This window comes from Hemicordylus capensis, chromosome 5, assembly GCF_027244095.1.
Source record: "Hemicordylus capensis ecotype Gifberg chromosome 5, rHemCap1.1.pri, whole genome shotgun sequence".
Taxonomy (NCBI): Eukaryota; Metazoa; Chordata; class Lepidosauria; order Squamata; family Cordylidae; genus Hemicordylus; species Hemicordylus capensis.
In genome coordinates, this window is record NC_069661.1 from 210,172,224 (window position 1) to 210,196,522 (window position 24,299).

General features: G+C 42.2%; 1 protein-coding gene across 8 annotated transcripts; it reads right to left on the minus strand.

Moving 5' to 3' along the window:
- Positions 1 to 1,787: 1,787 nt before the first annotated feature.
- On the minus strand, positions 1,788 to 23,260 carry PDE6H (phosphodiesterase 6H). 8 transcript variants are annotated; one of them, XM_053252824.1, is made up of 5 exons: positions 22,838 to 23,259; positions 21,334 to 21,462; positions 12,658 to 12,851; positions 9,672 to 9,712; positions 1,788 to 7,310 (listed from the first exon to the last, which is right to left on the minus strand). In XM_053252824.1, the coding sequence occupies exons 3-5, from the start codon at positions 12,807 to 12,809 to the stop codon at positions 7,234 to 7,236; spliced, it is 270 nt and encodes an 89-aa protein (XP_053108799.1). In that variant the 5' UTR covers positions 12,810 to 12,851; positions 21,334 to 21,462; positions 22,838 to 23,259; the 3' UTR covers positions 1,788 to 7,233. The 8 variants fall into 8 exon arrangements, with proteins under 8 accessions (XP_053108799.1, XP_053108798.1, XP_053108800.1 ...); XM_053252823.1 differs by having other exon boundaries at positions 21,276 to 21,462; positions 22,838 to 23,258; XM_053252825.1 differs by lacking the exon at positions 21,334 to 21,462 and having other exon boundaries at positions 22,838 to 23,260.
- Between the last annotated feature and the right edge of the window lie 1,039 nt (positions 23,261 to 24,299).

The following is a 24,299-nucleotide window of genomic DNA, read 5'->3' on the forward strand; positions in this document are numbered from 1 at the left end:
ACGTGGAAGTCTTCTAGTCCAGCCACTTGCTGTTCAGTGGAGTGATCTGCTACAGCAAGCTGAGCTCTGCTGGGATAATAGCAATAGCAATAGCACTTACATTTATATACCGCTCTATAGCCGGAGCTCTCTAAGCGGTTTACAATGATTTAGCATATTGCCCCCAACATTCTGGGTACTCATTTTACCGACCTCGGAAGGATGGAAGGCTGAGTCAACCTTGAGCCCCTGGTCAGGGTCGAACTTGTAACCTTCTGGTTACAGGGCGGCAGTTTTACCACTGTGCCACCAAGGGCTACTGTGCCACCGGGGATAAGGGAAGTGGACATTCTCCTCCAAGCCCCTCCTGATCAGGGCAAGCCGACAGACTGAGTCAGGGTACACTCACAAGAGTCAATAAAATTAGGCATTCAAAACAGCCTAGAGCTCTTCTGTGTGGGCTCTGCCTTCCACTCTGGAAACGGGCAAGAATGGCTGCTGACTGTCACTGCATGTGCTACTAAGCAGGGCTGGGCGAGTGGTCCAAGCAGCTTCCTTTGCCTCCTGGTCTGAAGCACCTGGTTGTGTTTAGCTGTACTTTCCTACCTGTACACAGCAGCAGGGAGGGTACAAACCACAGGCACATGTGGACAAGCACCACCTAAGTACTTGAGTGTCACAGCTCTGGGGATCTGGAGCAGAATGGTCATCTTGACTTCAAATCAATTACCCTGTCCCTCTGTGAATGACCCAACATGGTGAAAACTCACTTAATGAAACAATAGATACATTGTGCTAATACAATATTTAAGATGAGGTGTTAAGCATCTACTACTTTTTAAAAAGAGTTTTCTCTAGGTTGAGATGTTTATTCTAACCTAACCTGCAGCTGGGCACATTTTGTGTAGCAGTAGAAACAACAACAACAACAACTGTACAGTGGAAACTAAGTTTTTGTGCAGTTGAGCCTACAGAGTTTAATAAGGAAGTTGGTTGTTTGTTAAAAGGAAACACAGGAAAAGAAAAAAGGAAACAGAAAATAAAGATTAATGCTGTCTCCCTTCAATCTAATGTTCAAAAAGTATATTAGAGTGTTCCTGGGGGGCTGGATGGCTACAATTGAACAAGGGGAGAGGGAGACAAATGTTCCTGGACCCTGAGCATTGAGGTTGATAAGCTGAATCCTGTTGATGCTGTTGTTTTGTAAACTGACTACTTAAAAGAAGAAGAAGAAGAGGACGACCAGCAGCAAGGTGGATGGACTCGATTATGACAACAATGAATGCACCACTGAGAGACCTTAAAGGCCAAGTTGACGTCAGATCATCCTGGAGAGAATCTATCTGTGTGGTCGCTAAGAGTCAACACCGACTTGACTGCACTTAATCAATCAGTTAAAACAAACAAACAAACAAACAAACAAACAAAGTCATTTTTTTAAAAAAGAGAGACTATAATTAAATTTAAGTCTCTTTGACCCCAATGTCTGATGAGTAAGTGTTTTTTTACAAATTAAGAGCATTAAATCTGTTGCTGAATCAGAAGATGAGGCAGGCACAGTTTCTCTCACCAGTTTTTCTCAGTTCTCTTATCTGCCCCCCTGCTGTGAGGCACCTTTACAGACCTTGTTACAGCAGATGGGGAAGTGGGCAGATGACAGGGCTGGGGAAACTTAGTGAAACCTCATCCCACAACAGGCCTAAACATGCTTCCCCTCAAACAAACGCAATTGAGATCAGCATCATGTTTCTATCATGCAATTAGTAAAAAACAACAACACTGACTTTTAGAAGTGAATCCAAGCAATATTCTGCATGTTTAAACAATTTATTTATTTTGTTTTTATATTTTATAGGAAAATAATGAAAACATACACATGATGGGGATATGTACTATGACATATTGATAGATTTTTGAAATAGTTTTTGCATGATTGAAAAGTACTTCATTTTATTTCTGATTATGAACACAGGATCTCAAGAAAAAGCCAAGGAGCTATTTTCTCTTGATTGCAGAATAAGGTATGGACAAAGGATATGGTTCTATTCATCTCCACCAATAACCGAAGTAATGCTTCAATCAATAAATATTAGCTGGGGGAGAACAGCAGTGCTATGTTAGGAATGTGTCAGTCATGGATTATGATAAATATTTTAACTTTCACTGCATTGATATTCATTAATCAGTCCTAAAACCAATCCAAATATGCAGGAAAAGTGCATGGTATTGTCCTCTGGGAACTGTACCACAAGCTTGCAAATGGGAGGAGCTAAAGATCTGAATTTTCCCTCATGTCAGAAACCCACAATTAATGGAAAGCTAGTACATCTAGGATAAAAAAGGCTCAAATGTTCTTTCCTAATATTAGCTTGCCATGTAAATGAATCAGTTTTCAGAATTAACACTGAGGAGCATTCAAACATTTGACTTCCCCACCCAACCACCTGGAATTGAAAGTGGTATAGTCTTAAGAGAAATGTACCATGTGCTTTTTCTGGATGTTTGAATCAGCTCATCCTGTGCTATAGTAGAAAGAGAAATGTTTATCTGTAGTTCCAAATCTGAAAATATAACAAGTCTAAGAGTCTAGCTATTGAATAATATCTCATACAGGTAGCTAAGGACAGAACTAGATATTACAAAGCAAACACAGACTTCTCAACCCCATAGCTGCCTCCTAATAGACATTTTCAGAGCAGAATTAGTGGGCAAGAAGGGAGGAGGTGCTTAATTTTTCTCCTGCCTGCTATTTTTTTTCCTCTGCAAGTGCCCTTTACTTGCTTTTAATCCATTTTTCTCTTTCAACTGGGCTCGAACTAGACTAGAACTAAGCCCAGCAAAGGAAAATGGTGAGGGGCCCCAGTGTTTTTCAGGGAAGAATCAGCAGCATTCCCATTGCACTTGGCAAACATGGGTTTCCTAAAGTGTAATTCTGTCCTAAGGGCCTTTCCAGAAGACTTTCCTTTGAGCAATACATTTCCAATTGCCGTTTGCAGGGAGCAAACATCTTTCCCTCATGGGAATCCTTTGTTGGGAAATAGTATATTTTCTCAGCACTCAAGCCCATTGATTATTGGAACTGCAGTGTGGAATATGACTGCTTAAGTACCATCAGCACCTACTGGATAGTATTCCTGTACATCAAGTTTTCCTTTTCTTATAATAGTACTATAAAGTCTGAGTCCTCCCTGATGTATGGCTTCAGCACAGGAATTGTCACAAGCTGCCTTATACTCAAATGGATAGTTGGAAATAAGTCCTAGCACTGTGTTCAATGGGACTTACTTCTAGATAAGTGTCCACAGGATTGCAGCCTTAAAAAGAAAGGTGCCAAAACCCAGTAAGGCTGCTTGATTCCTCATCTGCCATTTCATCAATCTCTCTCTCTCTCTCTCTCTGGGCTTTTCTAGAAGGAGATATATTCAATGCAAATTACAGTGATAAAATGAGAAATCCACACAATACACAAGGGCCTCACGTAATATTCATATAATATTGCCATCAGCTGGCAATCTGTGAATAACCTGGGAGTTTTAAAAGGCACAGTTTATTCACAAATTGCCGCAGACTGCCAGAAGATGGTGCTAAGAATATTGTGCAATGTCCTTGTATGTCATGTGGATTTCTAATTTTATTTGGAATATATCATTGTCTCAGAGAACCCTCTCTGTTTGGAGGATTGTGAAGCTTTTCTCCTTCAGTGCAAGAACATATTTCTATTCTGATTGTTTTCTAAAAAGCAGTCTACACCTATTTCCCCCACAGCAAGGCAATCTATTATGTGGGGACATGATATTGCACTTCTGGTGCTGGGTCAGGGCTAATTCAAATCAAACTAGTTATGAATAACAACTGGATGTTTTTAATCACTCAAAAAGGTTGTAAAATGTTAATTACTATCCTGACATCCATTTGCTTGATATATTGTTAAATACTGTGTACAAGAGGAGTGAAGCTATGAGGCAAGCACTCAGCTTCTCATAAGATTGAGAGTAAGGATCAATAGGTCTTTTTGAAGACAAATACTACCAAGGCTGTGATACAAAGCACAATTAAGTGGAAGGGAACTCCATTCCGTAAATGGAACTTACTTCCAAATAATGTGTTTGGGACAGGAGTATAAAAAACAATTCTGGAGAAGGTGGAAACATCTTTCCAGAGAAAACCAAGAAAGATGGCATATAAAAACCAGGAGTTGCATGGAAAGCAGAATCAAAGTGTACACAATCCAAAAGGAGAAGAAATTAGGATTAGTGATTGTAAAACTACTCCTATTATTTCTGATACTTAGCTACTAAGTAGTATGTTTTCTGTTCTGTATACTTAGTATCTGGCTTATAGAAATCTAGAAGCAGGATTGCTGGTAATTTGTAACAAGGATTTTCCCTTTAGGTTGATGAGGCTTACATTTTAACTCCAAAGATCCTAGCTTTGATATCATTAACATGTTATCATAGCTGATGAGCATGCTCTTGGAATAATGTTGTGTGCAAGTTGATGCTTTCAAGTAAAAATGCAGACTCGTAACAAATCACTACACTTAAGCAGTGTAGATCAAAAGCAGCAGCATAGAAGGAAAAATATGTTTCCCAATAGTAGGGTATGGTGGGTGGAGTTCAGATAAATCATGTTTATAAAACAACATCCTCCATTCTAAATATCAAATAATAAGTTGCTTGATCCTTTCCCTGTATCATTATTTTGAAAATAAAATCAAAAGAGGTAAGGAGTTGGACTCATCCTAGACCTTTCCAGAGCCATCTCAAGTGGGTTGTATGGTACCAGATGAAGTAGGCTGGGGGTGGATACAAAAGAAATCCTGTTTCCTGAAATTATCACAGGCAGTCTATCAGGATCTCTCATGTGCTGTGGTGACTGGGGGCCAAACTATACATTAATGTCATAGTTTGGGACTCTGTGTGTGTTTAACTGAAATTGCAGGTCCAAAGACCTGATTTGGTTCAGGACTGCAAAGTACAGGATGAGGATATTTAACCTTTCTCTTTGCACTGATGAAAATCAACCCCTCCAGTTGACATCATATACTTGGCCTTTTAAAAAGCTTTTGACAAAGTTCCTCGTCAAAGACGCTTGAGAAAACTTAGTAGTCATGGGATAAGGGGACAGGTTCATGTGTGGATTGGTGACTGGTTGAAGGACAGAAAATAGAGGGTAGATATAAATAGAAAATTCTCTAAATGAAGGGAAGTAAGAAGTGTGGTCCCCCAGGGATCTGTACTGGGACCAGTGCTTTTTAATTTATTCATAAATGATCTTGAAGTTGGGATTAGCAGCAAGGTGGCCAAATTTGCAGATGACACCAAACTATTAAGGGTAGCGAAATCCAAAAGAGATTGTGAGGAGCTCCAAAAGGATCTCTCCAAACTGGGGGAATGTGCAACAAAATGGCAGATGCAGTTCAACGTTAGCGAGTGTAAAATGATGCATATTGGGGCAAAAAACCCAATTCCACATATATGCTGATGAAGTCTGAGCTGTCTGCGGCTCACTGGGAGAAAGATCTTGGGGTTGTGGTGTACAGTTCATTGAAAGTGTTGACTGAATGTGTGGCAGCTGTGAAAAAGGTCAATTCCATGCTTGGAATCATTAGGAAGGGGACTGAAAATAAAACTGCTAATATCACAATGCCCTTATTCAAGTCTATGGTACAGCCACATTTGGAGTACTGTGTATGGTTCTGATCAACATACCTCAAAAAGGACATTATAGAACTGGAGAACTCCTAGAAGAGGGCAACCAAGATGATCAGGAGCCTAGAGCATCTTCCTTACATGATAAGGCTTCAACATCTAGGGCCTTTTAGTTTAGAAAAAAAGACAACTGAGGGGTGACATGATAGAGTGTATAAAATTATACATAGTGTGGAGAGAGATAAAATTTTCTTCCTCTTTTTTTTGTAACACTAGAATGGGGAGTCATCCCATGAAACTGATTGCCAAAAAGTTTATGACCAACAAAAGGAAGTACTTTTTCACACAACACATTATTAACCTATGGAATTCTCTGCCACAAGATGTGGTGACAGCCACCAGCCTGGATGGCTTTAAGAAGGGCTTAGACAAATTCATGGTGGACAAGTCTATCAATGGCTACTAGTTTGAGGGAGGCTATGGGCCACCTCCAGCCTAAGAGGCAAGATGCCTCTAAATAGCAGTTACAGGGGAGCAACAGTGAGAGAGAGTGCATGCCTTCAGCTCTTGCTTGTGGGCTTTCCAGAGGCATCTGGTGGGCCACTGTGTGAAAAAGGATGCTGGACTAGATAGGCCTTGGGCCTGATCCAGCAGGGCTGTTCTTATATTCTTTGTGTTCTTAAATCAACTCTTGGGATAAGTGATAATGTGAAAATATGTTGGAGTAAAGTAGGCCTTAATTATGAACTGAAGTTCACTTGGGAGGCTATTTTCAGTGTATGAATTAAGTGAAGTAATAACCAAAAGAGTGCCCTTGAGTATGTATACTCTTTCCCTCCTCAAGATAAGATAAGCCTCTGCAAGTGACTTTGTTAAAATTACTCAGGAAAGACAGAACTGTGTTAAGAGATACATTAAACTGTCATGTTTTAATATATTTTATTAGAGCATCAGGAACCTAATGGCTACACCCATGCACATGTAGTTAAGAAAATGACTATGCAGTGTTTTTCTGAACCCCTTGCTTTCTATGGCTGTCATAGTGTTAGTGCCCATGAAATTCAGAAGGCTCCAGAGTAGTTTTCCCATTCTCTGGCCTATGTTATGGACTCTTTGTTATTTGGGGATGTCATTGCGATCTCGTGAACATCTGCATGCATGTATGTGAGAGTCATGAGAGGGAGCTTAACCATGAGGAATCTAAGATTGCATATACATGCATTACTCTCACAAAGTATCCAAAATCAGGTGGGAAAGTATGGGAGTGGTTTTTATATACAGAGGAATCCTGGACTTTAAAAAAAGGAGACCTTGTACACATGGATAATTCTAGTGAGAAAAAGAGCACAAGATATTTTACAGGAACATATTTTGAAGATTTCCAAGACTGATGAGCCAGATTGGCTATTTTTGTATCCTTTTCTAATTTCTCACCAAGATTATCTGAAAAGAAAGTTGCTCAGAGCTGGTCCATGCCCACAATGCCCTCTGTTCTGTAACATGTCAAAATTTGAATGAAGGGGTGAGCATCAGTGTCACAGGGGATGAAAACTCTTCTGCAGTGCCAGAAGTCACCAGAGATATAATCAGGGATTCTAGTGAATTAGATGATTCCAAACTGTGCCAGCTCGTGAAGCTCCAGATGGCTGAAAGCTTCCCAGGGGCAGATCACTGTGATATCTGCAAGAGAGAGATAGAAAGCTTATTACACCCCCACATACAACGCTCGACAAGCTCACTTAATAAGGAATTATTATTATTATTATTACATTTATATTCAGCTCTTCCTCCAACCTTTCAAAACGTCTGTGCAGATTTGTTTATTTTTATTGGCTATCTTGACAAATAAAGGGTGCATGCTGTTGGGAATTCTCTCTGATAGAGAAACCCTTTTTCATTATAGCAGAGTGCACAGAGGCACAACACAGCAGATTTAGTTAGGCATGCGTGTATGCTGAGAGGAAAGTAACTTGGAGCCAGTCCATAGTTTCAAATCAATATAAATGATATTTATTAGAGAACTCCATTCTAGATAGGAAAGTGAGGAGTTAGGATCTCTAATCTATCTATCTAGCTGGATGCAGATGGATTCTGCATCTCTGCACACATGGTGCAGGGGAGAGGAGCTTGTATAGTGCAAGGTAGAAGGAACAGGAAGAGAAGAGAGAGAGAGGAAGGAAGTAAGTCCCTTGAGAGTAGCAATCTAAATTCCAAAGGGACAGTGTCAGAGCAGTAGAGAAGAGATGACCAATGTCTTGACCCTCTAGCCCTCTGACTCACTAGTCTGTCCTCCTATGTCACTGAGACAAGAGACAGCGCAAAGTCCTTCACTTCCAACACATGCAGCAAAGGAAGCTCACGTGCATGGTGTGCTGCGTTTCAGACTAAAGTAACATGGGTGCTCACGCACAGGGAGTTGATTTACATAAATCTCCCCTTCCCTTTGAAGTGCTCTGTGCCACCTGGATATATGTCCTTGACAGTCACACAGCACTTAGGGACATAATTTCAGATGGCACAGACTGCTTCAGAGGGAATGGGAGATTGGTGAAAATCACCCTGTCCTGCACAAATCACCCATCTACTTTAGTCTGGCATGCAGCACGCCACAGGTGCTCTCTCTTCACTGCATGTATGCTTTGTTAGGCTGCCAACCACTGCATTTATTCCAAGGATGTCTATCCTACTTTTAGTAAAAATGAACAAAGTTAAAAAACTACATTTAAACCATGTTTCATAAAGATCATATCAGTGAATAAGACCACACTCCATCTACTATCCACCTCCAGCCATGATGAATCCAAGAAATAGTCTTTAGAGTGGTTGTATCTCTTTTGCAATTTCATGTCTAATTGGAAAGACTATGATCTGTAATCTTGGCATGTCCTGGTCTCTTTTTATTGGACAGAGCATCTGGCGGGCCACTGTGCGAAACAGGATGCTGGACTAGATGGGCCTTGGGCCTGATCCAGCAGGGCTGTTCCTATGTTCTTATGAGCTAAAAAAAAATTCCCCATTTGATTTGCTGAAGTTAATGTCATTCAACTGTCTTTTTTACATGACCACAGGTTATACCTCAGAACAATCAAATAGATTCTTTGCATTGGCTAACCTAGCAGCAGATATATTAAAAAAACCCTATATGGATGGACAAACCCTAAGGTGCAGAAAATCTGACAGATACTTGTTGTTGTTTATTTACGATCTTAGATCAAACATAACAGATACTTTGTAATTAACTTATGGAACTAATTGCTACATGATATTGTAACAGCAAGTGGCACAGATGGCTTTAAAGATAGAATATGCACATTCATATAGCATCTAACCCAGAGGTGCACCTAGGTAATTTTGGAGCCTAGACCTAAAGGCCTTTGGAAGCCCACCCTCCAGCTGGAGCCCCCCCTTCAGGTTAAGCATCATCACCTAAAGGCCTTTGGAGCCCCCCCCCGAAGGCCTTTAACATATTCCCACCCCACATATTTCTTTCCCGACTCTCCACTCTGTCTCTAAAACACCCAGCACAGGTCACAATCACACTCAGCTGCCCAGCGCAGTGTGGGCCAGTGGCGACCACACCACACAGGATAGACTAAAGAGGATTTAGGGGACCCCAGGGGGTGTGGAGGCCCTGGACTTTGGCACCAAAGTCCAGGGGTGAAAGCACCACTGATCTAACCCTTCATATTAAGAGGGAATGCCTTTGATTGCCAGAAACTGTGAAAAACAGCTGTAGTGGAATGTTGCTTTCATACTTTGTTTATGGGCATGAAATGTTTGGCCAGATGTTTCATGCCCACAAACATCTGTCTAGCCACGGTTGAAAGCAGAATTATGGACTAGGTCTTATCTGGACTAGATTAGTTCTAGTATAGCAAGACACTTCTTATGTTCCTAAAACAGTTACAGTGCAGGAAAGCAAAAAGAATATTTCTTGTGGCTGGGGTAGCCATTTATTTATAATTTGGATTAAGGAAAGTCATAATATTACACTCTGCATTGGTCTTATGACACACCTAAAAGCAATATTCTATTATTTACCTGTTCCAAGTCCCTCCATGCCTGGGATATCATCTCCAAAACTGTGGAAAGGCAACAGAAAATAAGTGAGGTGCAACCAAGAGAGAAAGAGGAGCAAATCCTGTTCATACATACATATAGATAGACAGATAGATAGACAGACAGATAGATAGATAGACAGAAGAAAAGCAGAATGAGAAAATGCCAGGGAGGGAAGGGTTTATCCAAGAACGTTTCTAATCTGTGAGATCAAGCTGTAATGCTCGAGTGCTCTCCCTCTCTCCCCATCAACATGTTTCTGCATTTGGCTTGTTCTGGTTTTGCCTTGAGTTGTTGTGATCTATAAATGGACTAGACTTTGCAAATCTACAGAAAGACAGGAAAACCGCTTTATATAGGATGTAATGAATTTCTCTCTATCATCACTTATTATTTATTATTTATTTATTTATTCGATTTCTATACCACCCTTTCAAAAATGGCTCAGGGTGGTTTACACTGAGAAATAATACATAAATAAGATGGATCCCTGTCCCAAAAGGGCTCACAATTTAAAAAGAAACATAAGATAGACACCAGCAACAGTCACTGGAAGTACTGTGCTGGGGTGGATAGGGCCAGTTACTCTCCCCCTGCTAAATAAAAAGAATCACCACATTAAAAGGTGCCTCTTTGCCAAGTTAGCAGGGGTACATATATAGGATGTAATGAATTTCTCTCTATCGTCACTTGAAAGTTCCAGGAGTGTAGCTAGGGGAGAAGGGGCCTGTGTTTGCCCCTCCCTCTGGCAGGCCCTTAGAGTGAGGGAGGTAATGGTCTCTCAGGTTGAAGCTGTGGCCAGGAGTGCTTTTTATCAGCTTCAGCTGATATGCCAGATACATCCATTCTTGGAGACTAGTGACCTTAAAATGGTGGTACATATGCTGGTAATCTCTAGGCTTGACTACTGTAATGGACTCTACATGGGGCTGCCTTTGTATGTAGTTCAGAAACTACAATTGGTACAGAATGCAGCAGCCAGACTGGTCTCTGGGTTTACCCGAAGGGACCATATAACACCAATTCTAAAAGAACTACACTGGCTGCCGATATGTTTCCAAACGAAATACAAGGTGCCAGTTATTACCTATAAAGCCCTTAATGGCTTAGGTCCAGGGTATTTAAGAGAGCGCCTTCTCTGTCGTGAATCCTGTTACCTATTAAGATCATCTGGAGAGGTCTGGTTACAGTTCCTGCAAACTCGTTTGGTGGCGACTTGGGACTTGGCCTTTTCTGTGGCTGTCCCAGGGCTTTGGAACATACTCCCTGCTGAAATAAGAGCATCTCCTTGCTTTTAGGAAGACCCTGAAGACGTACCTGTTTTTCCAGGTCTTCAACTGAGATTCAGTTTTTTAAATTTTAATGTTTTATTAATGTGTTTTTATCTATGATAATTTTATCTTTTTATGAATTTTAAATGTGGTATGTTTTATGTTTTAATTCTGTAGAGATTTTTATACTAGGCAGTATATAAACACAATAAATAAATAAATAAATAAATAAATAAATAAATAAATAATGAAGAAAATAGGAAGGGGTGGAGCTGGGGGGTTCAGGAGATGGGGGGGCGCAGGTTCTTTGAACCCATTATTTCAATTATAGCTACACCCCTGTAAAGTTCTGATTCAGAGAAGGACCTGCACATACAAGCGGCCTCCGAACCAGTCGTGAACTATTAGCATGTGGAGGGCATTGCTTTATTTATTTCATTTCATCTATTTAAATCCCATGCAGGAGTTTCATGCCTTCCCAGTTCAGTGTCTTAGTGGATAACTGGAAGTGCAGTAGGGCAGGCCAACATAAGTAAAGCTTTCATGGTAGTTTGAGCATCTTTCTGCCATGTGACCTCTGCTACCCATCTTGGGCTGCCGTGCTGGGAGATCAGCATGAACGTTTTATAGACCATTCATCACTAGCCATGCAGACGCAACCTAGAAATATTGGTGATTATATTACTGCTTCATTGTTCCCTTTAAACATAGTCACAGAGCTTCTAGTCATCAGCAGACTGTCAAATCTGACCCAAATATGTGACAAGTGTATTCATGCCATTTAATGAGAAATCTGAGAACAAGAAATATATTATCTGATTACTTTTGGGAAAGGGGGGATCTGGTAGACAAATGCCTAACATAGAGGAGCAAAGTATAACTGCCAAGCAGGGGCGTTGCTAGGTGCTTAAAAGATCTGGGCCAAGGCTCACAGCTCCCCTTTAATAATAAGCTCAATCATACCACCACTACCCCCAGAAGAATGACATATGTCCATGGTCTCTAATATTATAATATCACACCTAGGAAGGTGGAAGCAGCAGAGAGCTAGGTGAGGCTTGGTGGTGCTCTCTCCCCTGCTCTGTGCAGGTGCCTCCACTGCTGCGCTTGGTTTGGGAGCTAAACCACGCCCCCTCCCAGCACATAGGGCGTGACATCAGACGCAGGGGCAGGGCTAGGTGGGTGGCACCGCTGGCCTCCCTCTGCCCCTGTCCCTGTCGCCAATACATACTGGTTTTCAAACATTCCCAGATGGCCAGAGCAAATGGCAGCTCAAGTTGTGTACTTTTGAGTGGCACGTTGCCTTTTGTTCAGGATTGCACCCCTCTGTTGCCTCAGTGCTCTAATATCCACGTCATCCCACCCATTGCTCATTATCAGGAGGACAACTTAGACTACTACCTGGGGGCCCATCAGTAAAGCTCTCATAGACCAAAGACAAGTGCATACTTCCCTCTTAACAAGGCATTTCTTCATTAGGTTACCTCTCTGTGTACTGCAGTGTAAGAGATTCTCACAAACAATGACAGGCACTAGTTCTGTTCAGTATATGATTATGCATGTTGCATCAAAGTATCTGTTGGACCCGACATCATGTATGGCTTAAAGCACTTTTAACAACAGTCTGGGGTTTGCTGCATCCTAAAATGCATTGCTGAGCTATTTAAGCTTGTTACTTTCTGAATTGCTACTCTTACCCTTTTACTCCTTTCTTTGGGGGCTTGCTCTTGAACTGCCTTGTTTGCCTTTGCTTGAACTTGGGAGGCCCTTTGCGTGGCGTGGTGGGTCCACCTGCTGCTGCTCCGTCTCCGGCATTGAGGTTGGCTGCAGGGGCATTGCTATCCGTCATTCTTCAGCTACTCGGAGGCACTGTTTTTTCAGACTATTCTCTCTGAAAGGCAAATCAATGCAGTTGATGAAATCTGGGGGGAGACATGCTTAATTTATACTTTTAGATGCCGTGAGAGTTGGAAAGTAAGATCAGCCTGGATGGCAAAGAGGCATTATTGGTAGCTACTTCATGCAAAAGCAATTCTATAGATAAGGGCAAAGATGCAATTGAGGACAGAGCTCCTATGACAAGAGCAGTTTTGTGGCAGAGGGAATTTTGGCAGGATGCAACTTTTCTCCTTTGCAGTACTGATATGATAAGCTGCAACTACCATAATTCCTTCTTCAAAAAAACTATTGCAGCTATAGAAGCCCTGACCTGTGGTGAACCTGACTATCCTACCAGGGATCACTGAGCAAGGGAGGAGGATAACCAACCCCCAGCCACCACCAGGGTCTGGAGGGGCCACCAAGGCACCCCCTTGCCCCTTCCTGTACCTTGCCAGCAAAATAGTGCTTGCCGGTTGGGAATGCGAGGCACACCCCTCTCCTCCCCAGCCGGTGTTTCACTGAAATGCTGACTGAGAAAGATGAGAGAGGCCACGCCTCCTGCATCTGACATCAGATGCAGAGGGCGTGGCCAGTTCTGGGGACAGGGCCAGTTGGCCCCTGCAGATCTTCCCTAGTCAGTGGTTCACTGAATCGCTGACTAGGAGCACTGGAAAGGGGCTCCCAGTCAGCGATTCAACAAACCTCTGACTGGGGAAGCTCTCCAGGGACCAACTGGCCCCGTCCCTGGAACTACGCCCCTGGATCCTACCCATATCTATATAGCTCCTTCTGCCTGGAAAGTCTTCCAAGCTTCAGAATATTTCAAACTAACAGTAAGACACGTTTCCGTGAGCCCACTAAGCTGGTAGAGCTGGTAGAGCCACGGTCATGGCCAGCTATTTTGACAATGATGGCTGTATTATGGGCAGAAAGGCAGCATCTTCCACCCACACAAAGATGCAGCGACAGGGGAAGTAAGTTTCACCAGCTAAATTTCTGACCTTTATGCAGCTTTTGAAGGTCTTCCAGAAAGCAGGGCATGCTGTCTGCGCAGGTGACATTCCCACTTTTCAGTGCTCACTGGTCTGGGGGTGGGGGGAACACTCCAAAGAAACAAATCCAGCAGTTTGGCCCAGCTGAGCTGTCCGTTGTTAACAGCAGAATTGACCTGGTCTGATCTCACCATAATCAGCACAAGACGCTACTTAAATGGATGCAGCCATTTTGCAGTTGGCTCTGGTCCTTCTGCTTTTCCTGGGGGTGACCCTTCTATGAGGCAAGGAGAGGCAGTCACCTCCGGCAGCAGATGATTGGCGTGCCGGAGCAGCTCTTTGGGACCATTCTGACCCTTGCAAAGGAGTGCCTCTCCCCACACTCCCGGAAAAGCTTGCAAGATACACAAGGAGAGAAGGGAGGCTGCTAGCAACTTTCCCTCCTCCCTGCCCCCCATGCACTTTCAAGCTTTGCAAGGGGGCTGGCCCACATCCATGGCATGGGGCAAGGCAGCATTTTGTGCCTTGCCTCAGGTACCACAATGTCTTAGGCCACCCCTGACTTTTCCACATAAGACCTCTCATCAGGTAGCTGCTGTGAGTTTACAATACAGTTGGAATAAGTTGAATGAAAGGTAGGCTGGTACATGATGTATATCAAAATTTAATTTCCCATGGCTCCAAGTTTAATAAAGGGTTAGGGCATTTGAACCAATTCAATGACGACTAGAGCCCTATTCACATGTTATGTTCAACACTCATACAATGTGTGTACAGTGTACACAGGTCTAGATATGTACAGTGATTCATACATTACACTGTACACAGGTACATGAGTATACTTCCTGTCTGTACAATGCATTTGAGGGGCCTGTACCCAGGTTCACTTTTAAAATGAACACAGGTACAACCATGTACACAAAAAACATGTACAAGTGTACACATATCTGTATGCCTGTATGCCTGAATAGGGCTTAAAGGTGCAATGTGACATTGGGGATAGGGTTGCCAGCTGATCAGAAAACAATTGCCTGGCCTACTTTTGTCCCTGTAAGCAACCTGATGTCTAGGTGAAACTTTTCACAGCATGTGGGAAACAGGGGTGGTCCAAGACATTTTGCTGCCTGAGGCAAAGGACCACATGATGCTCCGTCCCCCTCCAGTCTGTGGGTGGGTGCTCAGCATTTTCAGGCCATGCTGTGAGGCAGTGACAGGCGAGCACGGTCAGACTATGCCACCAAGCCAGGCAGCGACAGCAGGGACATTCCTAGCTCACATGGAGTGGGGTGGAAGAAGGGAAAGAGACATGCCCCAGTGGAGTGAGAAGGAAAAAATGAACTTCATGCCGCAGCAGAGGGCAGCAGTATTGGATGGTGGGGTGATGCCCATGTTGCCAGAGACCTGGCATTTGCCACCCCTTCCCACACCTGCGCCCAAGGCAGCCACAATCACCACACTTTGCCTCAGGGAAGGACTACCCCTGCTGGGAAAACATGATCACCTGCTAAAGCCTGTATATCAAGCTCTGTTAGAAACACTGGCCAAAAAGGTGACAGCCCTAGCCAGGGAATCCTATTATTATTTCCTTCCACACATAGCACTTCCAAGGGGTAAAAGGCTTTATACTCTCTTCACCTCACGAGAGTATTTTCAAGTAGTTCATGATATTATTTCATACCATGCAAGTGTGGGATTCAGACAGGCTGTAGCTCACCCAAGGCAACCTAGTGGGCTGAAAGAAGATTTGGACCTGGGTCTCAGGGAACGGGATGAAAGTGTATTTCAGTCTCCTCAGGCCCAGAATCCCCTTTAGCCCCAAACTATAACATGGAACTCATTTCTTGTTTTATCCTATGCATCTGTCCCTTTGCTTCTTTCTCAGAGAGAGGGTGACCAGCTATAAAGAGAACCAGTTTCTTAACAGCAGGCTTCAGAAGAAGGGATTTTGGCAGGTGCAGCTTGTAATGCAAGTATGAGAAAAATCTCACCTGCTGAAATTCCCTCTTCAACACAGCTATGAAAAGAGAAGGAGTGCCTTTGGATCTGGACTTCCTTCACCTCCTCTCCTTGCAAATATTTCTCATTCTCTTAAACTCTAAACCAGCGATCTTCATTATTTTTCAAGGAGGGGCCACTTTGTCAAAAAACCTTCAATGTGAGAGCCATTTCTCGCTTTGCTGACCTCTCACAGTATTGCACTTTGCTGTTTAGTGGGGGATGGCCCTTTAAGAGAGACAGATCTTTCCCATAAGAGCTCTATGGGGAAAGTGCTGGGAAGGGCTACACTTCTCAGCACTCCATGCATGCCTTCCACGATGGGGCAGGGGCTCAAAAGGGCTCCATTTCCCTGGAAGGAGGCTGCTGGGCAAAGTGCAGCACTGTATGGTGAGAACTGGTGCCCATCCACTTGGTTCCAGGGCGACTGTGCAGAGTATTCAGCTTTGGCTGAAGCTTCACACAGGCCAAATAAACAATTAGTCAGGGGGTCACCCCCGGCCTCCAGGCCTTGCAATGAAGAACACTGTCCTACACGAAGAAGAAAATAGAGTGCCACTAGTGTGACCCACTTCTGAGGTGCTGCTTACCAGATGAAGACCAATGTGCAAACCTATGCTATAGCGGGTAGGTGCATATTATAGTAGGCTTGCTGCTTTATCATCTGTGGGCAGAGGTGCACCTAGGTAATTTTGGAGCCTGGAACTAAACGCCTTTGGAGCCCACCCACCCCGCCACTGCAAGTTAAGCATCATCCTCCTATGTGCGTGCACACACACACACACACCATGACACACACACAGTATTTTTAACTTGTGGGTGCTTGAGGGCATAAACAGCACCTGAACTCACAAAAATGTAAGAATATAAAACAGGTATATTTATGTAGATATACATTAACAGAAACCTTTCAACAGGCAACTTAACATAGTCCCACCCCACATATTTATTTCCTCACTCCCCGCTCTGTCTCTAAAGCAGAAGTCATGCTTGTCCATCTGGTGCAGCACAGGCCGGCGTTGCGGCCACACCACCCGGGACAGACTAAAGAGAATTTGGGGACCCTCCAGGGGGCGTGGAGGCCCTGGACCTCCACCTGGAAGTCCAAGGGTAAGAGCTCCTCTGTCTGTGGGGCTTGTGTCCACACATCACAACAAGGATTTGTCTTTGATGCTATTCTCTCAAGATTAGCTCTCAAGATTAATAATGGAATTATTAAGACTAACCTTAGTAAAGACAAAACTACATTCCCAGACAAAATGGCTTTTGTGCCTATGAGCCACAAGAAAAGCTGCTTTCTCTTTCTTCTTTGTCCCTCACAAACGTGAAGTCACGTTTTCTCATTTCAGTCCCACATGGGCATTATGTAACTTCTGTTCTAGACTCTTCTCTTGATTGGTTCTCAGAACACTCTTTGCTAAGAACAGAATTAGCTTTGACTTCTCAGAACTGATGCTTAATCTCTTTTTGTCACGGCATTGCACTGCAGTATAATCTCATAATAACTTCTCAAGTCTCTCACCAGAGTCCTGAGACCTCTTGTTTATGGCTAACTCATTCCAACAACATTTGGAAAAGGTAGATAAAAGTCTTGAAAGATGAAAAGTCTTGAAAGAACTTAATTCTATTGTGCTCGCCCTTTGTCATTTTTAATAACTACAGAGCTTGTTGATGAGATGCAAAAAATACTTCAGTGACCACACATTTCAAGAGGAGCAGTTTGTAACATCATAACACATGCTCTGTATCTCTCCTTGTGTATGTTGTAATGTTACAAAAATACGTCTTGGAAAATTGTAATTGTTCATGGCTGGACCAAAGCAATGAATATGCAAACAATCTGCTTTCTAGAACCATTAACCTTCAAGCCATATTTGAAGTGAAGCTCTGCCTATAGGCTATCTATAGTATATAGCTTGATTATACTACATTAACCCTACCACTTCATTTTCCAGTAACCTTCCAGGCATTTCTTATGCTTTGAGCATACTGACTGGGTTTGTGAAGGCATGTTTTTTTCCATTTTGCAGATAGGAAGTTGATGAGGAAGCACTAAACAATTTGATCAAGGAAATTGGTGACAGAGCCAAGAATTAAATCTAACCTTTGCTTTCCTGAATTCCATCCTAGGGTCAGATTCTTTGCTGAATTGTCAATGGAGCTGTGCCAGTTCACGTTAGCATGACACTGATCTCCAGAGTCTTAAGGACAAGGCAATTTGACCTCCCTGTGTAAGCATATTATTTAAAGAGGTGGCAAAGAAAATACCTTGCAATTTTGTTCTAAGGATTTTCACTCCATTAACATTGACTATGTGCACTAGTAAGTAAGTTTATTGTTGTAGCCACAGGTCATAACACACATATTAAAGCATAATAAAACAACATAAAACATAATAGCTAATACATCATGCTTAAAGAAAAACAGATGACACAATAAGACAGTGAAAAAACATAATAACTAGGTAAACAACATGAATGAAAATGAAAAGAGATATAATCCTAAATACCTGAGAGTAGTTACAACTCTACTTCAAGTGGCGCAGCGGGGAAATGCTTGACTACCAAGCAGAAGGTTGCTGGTTTGAATCCCCACTGGTACTATATCAACCAGCAGTGATATAGGAAGATGCTGAAAGGCATCATCTCATACTGTGTAGGAGGAGGCAATGGTAAACCCTTCCTGTATTCTACCAGAGACAACCACGGGGCTCTGTGGGTGCCAGGAGTCGAAATTGACTTGACGGCACACTTTAGTTACAACTCTAATAGGTACAACTCGAAAGAGAGAGCTAGTCCTAGAACTTCAGCTTAGCCACATGTGCAGCAGGGCTAGCAAATGCAGTTCTCTTCCTAATTTTAAAAGATAATAAAGCAAAAATGCCTGCTTGATAACTAACATAATGAAACACATCCGCCAGCAAGTAATTAACACATTCTGTTTCAGAACCTGTGAATTTATCAATAATCTTATTGTTTCATAAAAGGAGCAGTGTGGGACGTAATGTTTAATGTCCTTCACTTGCCCCTGGCCACAGGGGCAGAGACACTGTTCCATGGGAACTTTGTGAAATCTACCCTCAAGATATGCTGAGGGCATGGTTTGAAAATGTAAACTGGTAAATGCCTTCCTTAGTGGTGCACTGGTGAGGTTGAGTAGGTACTGCAAAATGGATCTGTTTTTCTTGAAGTGAGGATACCATAGGGAGAACTTTGAATGTTGGACCAAATCAGACTCTTGGCTGGCATTCTGCTCAAGGAACTAATTATAAGACCCCCACCCCCACCCCAGGATTTCAGTTCCCCTAGTGAAGGCAGAGAGTACACTTGTAGAATATGGGATTGCATATCCGCCCACTGATTCCCCTCTTGGTAGTGCCAATAGCGTGATTTAATTAGGTGGTCTTCTGGAAGGTTGTCAGGTTTCTTAATATATTTTAGCAGTATCAGATGGACTCTAACAGAGATTGAGGGCAGCCCCACAGGGGTGCCTGAGGGAAGGCCCAGAATTTTCCTCAGGAAATTATTCTGGACTATTTCTAATTTCTCACTCACTTTCACATCTCTACCCCATACAAAATGATCCTTCTAGAGAAGAAGAATTTTTAAATGATCCCCATGGTATGCCATGCAGTTAATAGGGATTCATTGAGATGGACAGACCAAAATAAAGATTTCTGAAAGGAGACACCCAAATATTTAAAGGAGGGCATTGCTCTATTTATTATATTGTATAGCCACCTAATGGCACAGCGGGGAAGTAACTTGCCTAGTGAGCAAGAGGTTGCCGGTTCGAATTCCTACTGATATGTTTCCCAGACTATGGGGAATGCCTATATCGGGCAGCAGTGATATAGGAAGATGCTGAAAGGCGTCATCTCATACTGCGCGGGAGATGGCAGTGGTAAGCCCCTCCTGTATTTTACCAAAGAAAACCACATGGCTCTGTGGTCACCTGCAGTCGACACCGACTTGACGGCACAAATTTATTGCTCTATTTGCTGAGTGTTAATTGTCCATCTGTGTTTGATTCTACTGGTACCAAAAACTACCACTTTTGTTTTATTGTAGTTGATCCTCAACGTTTCATCTTTGCAGTAATGGGCCAATATGACCAGCATTCTTCTAAGCCCAGTCTCAACACGAGATACAAGTATGTCATAATCAGCATACATCAAGATACATCAAGATTGAGACTTTGTGTCTATTAAGTGAGGGGGAGAAGAATTTCTGAGACTCCGTGGCCTGTATCATAGCATTAATATAAAAATTTAATTTAAAAGGAGGAGATAGACAGCACTGTTTGACTCCTCTGTGTAATAAAAGCAATCCTTGTGGGCCCACTCTCACTCTGGCCGTGAGATTAGAGTGCAGTTCAATCCTGAGAAGCCATCTGTCAATATCAGTCCTCTTAAGCTTTCCCACAATCTAGTAGGGGTGTAGCTATAATTGAGCAGATGGGTTCAAAGGACCCACCTCCCCAGTTCCTGAAGGCCCCCCAGCTCCACCCCTCCCTGTTTTATTCAGTATCTCCCTCACTCCAAGGAGCCACTGGGGAGAGGGGCAAACATGGGCCCCCTTTCCCCTAGCTATGCCCCTGCAATCTAGATCTATCAAAAGAGTCAAAAGCTGACGAAAAGTCAATAAAGGCAACATAAAGGTGTTTTTCATGACCGTTAGCATATTTCCAGACCAAGGCGTTCACAGTGTGCACTAGGCCTGACTACATCCATGGTTAAATGTAGTCAGGCCTAGAGCACACCGTGAACACCTTGGTCCAGAAATATGCTAATGGTAATTAAAATTACCTTTATGTTGCCTTTATGACAAATCATTATAACAAATCAGCAGGATAAGCAATCCCAATGAAATGAACATTCAGCAGTAATACTGAGAATCGAAGAGCCAGCATGCCACCTAATGGTGCAGCGGGGGAATGACTCGACTAGGAAGCAACACTTTTCACCAGCTACGGAGCTACTGAGCAACTCTCTAGATAGAGAAACTCATCAAGCAGGGTAAATCCACAATGTTACAGTGAATCCTTTCACCCCAACTTATCTATTAAGTCTTTTATCATTACTGTACTGTATCAGTCCCTGGCAGATTCAACTGAAACTTTTTGCTTGCTGTCATCTGATTCCTCTCTTTTGGCAGCTTACCTTTTAGTGAGCCCAGAAAAAATTATGGCAGGAATTCTGCTACTAATTGCGCCACAGTTAGTTCCAAATAGTCCTGGGGTTATCAAACAAGTGCAGGTGTTAGTGGTGAAATCGTGCCTCTTGAAAACTTATCTGCAACTGAATGTCTTTTCTCTGTTTACCTTCATCCCCCCTCCCCTTCAGCTTCAAACCCAATGTTTTCTAATTGGTTCTGGCAGGTTCCCTATTTAGTATAGGCACTAATCCATTGTGTAATGACCTTGCTTACGTAGATGGTTAATTTTACCTAATGCAATCTGTCCACGATAATGTTCTTATCCTGATGCAATCAGATGACAACCCACCTCCAGGTGGCTTCCAGGTTAATCTTCCCTCTCCTCCCTCTTGTGTTCTTCTTGTAACCAAGGAGGCTTGTGTGCTGATGGCAATTAGTTTCTTCTTAATCCATTCCTTTCACAGGTTTAATCTCTGATCTTTATGGAAAGACAAAATAGATGCTCAGGCTGATATTCCGTGTTGCAGAACCAGACACAAAACTTCACATGGACTGTTGTGATCCTTTCTGATTTATTGCCCTGAAAATATCCCATAGGCAAGCTCTATGTTTGGTAAGGACATCTTCCCACTTGACAGGGAAAGGCCCAGTATTAGAGATTGCCATCAGACACTAGGTAAAATTTCCACAAAGACAGTCCAGAAATCCAGTCTTCAGAAGGAGCAATTTATATTCCTTCCAATATGCCGGTGTGATATGAGTAAAAGAGTCCCATAAGAAATGCACCACAGTAATATCCTTCCAGCAGTTTCTAGCTAGAATCTTCCTAATCCAGATTCAGACATGATTCCACATATAAAGAGAAGAGCTACCCTTTGGGATTTGGGTTTTGATTGTCCATAATATTTCTAGTTTCAACTTTTGCTGATGACCAGCTCCTTTTTGTCTTCTTATGTAAAAGCAGAAATATTTTAACAAGGGGAAACTTTCCAAATATAGGAAGCATTTAGCCAACTTAATCAGAATCCCCTCCACATACTTTTGTTATGGGAATTACTGAATATCCTATAAGCTGCTTTGGGAACTTTTTTGAAAGCAGTATATAAATATTTGTCGTAAATAAATATTTGTCTCTTTGTATTTGTATCCCAGCCACCTGTGTTCCAACAGGGGGAATGAAAAGGTGGTAAACATTATACTGCCAAGTAAGAAATTGACTACCCGATGGTCAAGTTCCTAGCTGTCTGTTAAGAAGTCAAAGAAAGGTGAGATCCTGCTTCGGTTGAAGCCAAATGGCAAAGCTCCCATTAGTTTTTATGAAGCACAACTGCCACTTTTGTCACACGTCCTGATACAAGCCTAGAACATGAACCTCTTAAACTTCCCATGGCATTACCTTTAAAAACCACATTGGGCTTCTGTGTGCCTATGAAATAATAAACTCTCTAATTATGTTCCATCCACTTCAGAGAATTCTTTTCATACCATTTCCCAACAAACTCAGCCCAGCATCCAGCCATATAAACTTTGTAAGTTGCCAGTGTAGTAGACCAAAATGCCACCAGTTCTAAAGTTCTAAAGAAAGTGGCTGGCAAAATGAGCAAAATGTACCTGAAAAGCCATTAAATCCAAAAGAGTTACTGCACAGTAAAAAAAAACACCAGCTAGTTTTACAGCCCCACTATGTTGGGGCACTTTACATTTTTCTTACAAATAAACAAAAGGAAACAGAAAGGCTCTGAACTTTTCATTTCAATTTTAAATAAATAACAATAATTTCAAAGCATTACCACTACCACCCTATTTCACTGACTATGATATACAGATATACGGTACATCTATTTAAGACTTACAGTGTTGGGAGCTCCTCTGGAAAACCATTAAGTTATTTTTCCACCTGCTGGATTAGAAAATTCTTTCAGAAAGTCAGTTCATCCTCCAGAAATACCCCGAGGTGTCCTGATTGACCAGGTGACATCACTGTCTCATGGCACCAATGGCAAGATGTCTAACCTTGGAGGAGGAGCGGATTCTGATAGCTCTGATCCCAGCTTTACTATAGAGTGGGAAAGGTTTATTAGGAACTTTCCTCCAGGAAGGGCATCAGAATTTCTGGCACCTCCTGGACTGAAATTCCCACTTCATAATGTGCAGCAAAATTGTGATTAGGGCAGTGCCCGCATGCGCTCTCTCTCTCTCTCTCTCTCTCTCTCTCTCTCTCTCTCTCTCTCTCTCTCTCTCTTCATGAAAGCTGCTGCAGTAAGCTAAAGTTCTTCAACAGCTTCAGAACAGCTGATCTCCCTGTCCAAATGATCTTGAAACAACAAAGATACTTTTAAAATCAACATCAATATTCCTTAGATAAATCTACATTTCTATTAATACTGACTGTACATTTTTGGCAGAGATCCAATACACAGGGCTCTTCTCAAGTCCGAAGTGTGTGTGTATGTGTGAAATACAGTGATAGCACTTCAAAATACTTGGCAGCATCAGTGGCTATGAAAATTTTAGAGCCTCCTAGGTATTTTAAAGGTTTAATGTAAGATGCATTTACTGTATGTACCTTGTAGACATTTGCAAAGAAAAATGTGGCATATGTTTTCTGATTGTTGTGTTGTGGTCTCAGTGACAAGGGTAAAATCTGAGCAATGCAGGGGACACAAATCTACATGAACAAAATGTTAGCACAAAAATGCTTTTGAAAGTGAAAGGTCAGAATGCAAACTGACATAAGCCCAAATGCCCAACTGTTTTCCTAACTCAGATTTGCTTGCAGGATGTGCCCTTTTCCAGCATTCACAATTATAGCTCCTGTTGGATGTAAGGATTGTAAGATAAAGAGTACTGACTTTGCCAAGTTAATTCGTAACAAAATTAATATCAAAGGTAACAAAATTAGTATCAAAGGTTAAGAACAAATTTTTTAAAAAGTGTTCCTAAACTTCAAGTTCTAAAGTTCCAACATTTGAAATTTCAAATATTTTGATCAAATATTTGAAATATTTGAAATATTTTGATCAATTTTCAGTTGTGCAAAATTTTGTTTTAATTGTGATCATTTAGCCTGGGTGTGATGTAAAAGAAAGTGAAGTTTGTTCCAAGTGAGAGAAAAATTAGAATGAGGTAAAAGATAAACTGGTAAATAATGATAAAGACGTGTTAAGTGTACTGTACCAACAGCTTTGCCTTGCCCTGATGTCAATTGGTGGAGAATCATTGTTGTGCAATGATTTACAATGGTCCTGTGTCACCTCCCTTCCTCAACATTGTGCAAGTGTGTGTGTGTGTGTGTGTGTATGTATTGTTTGTGAT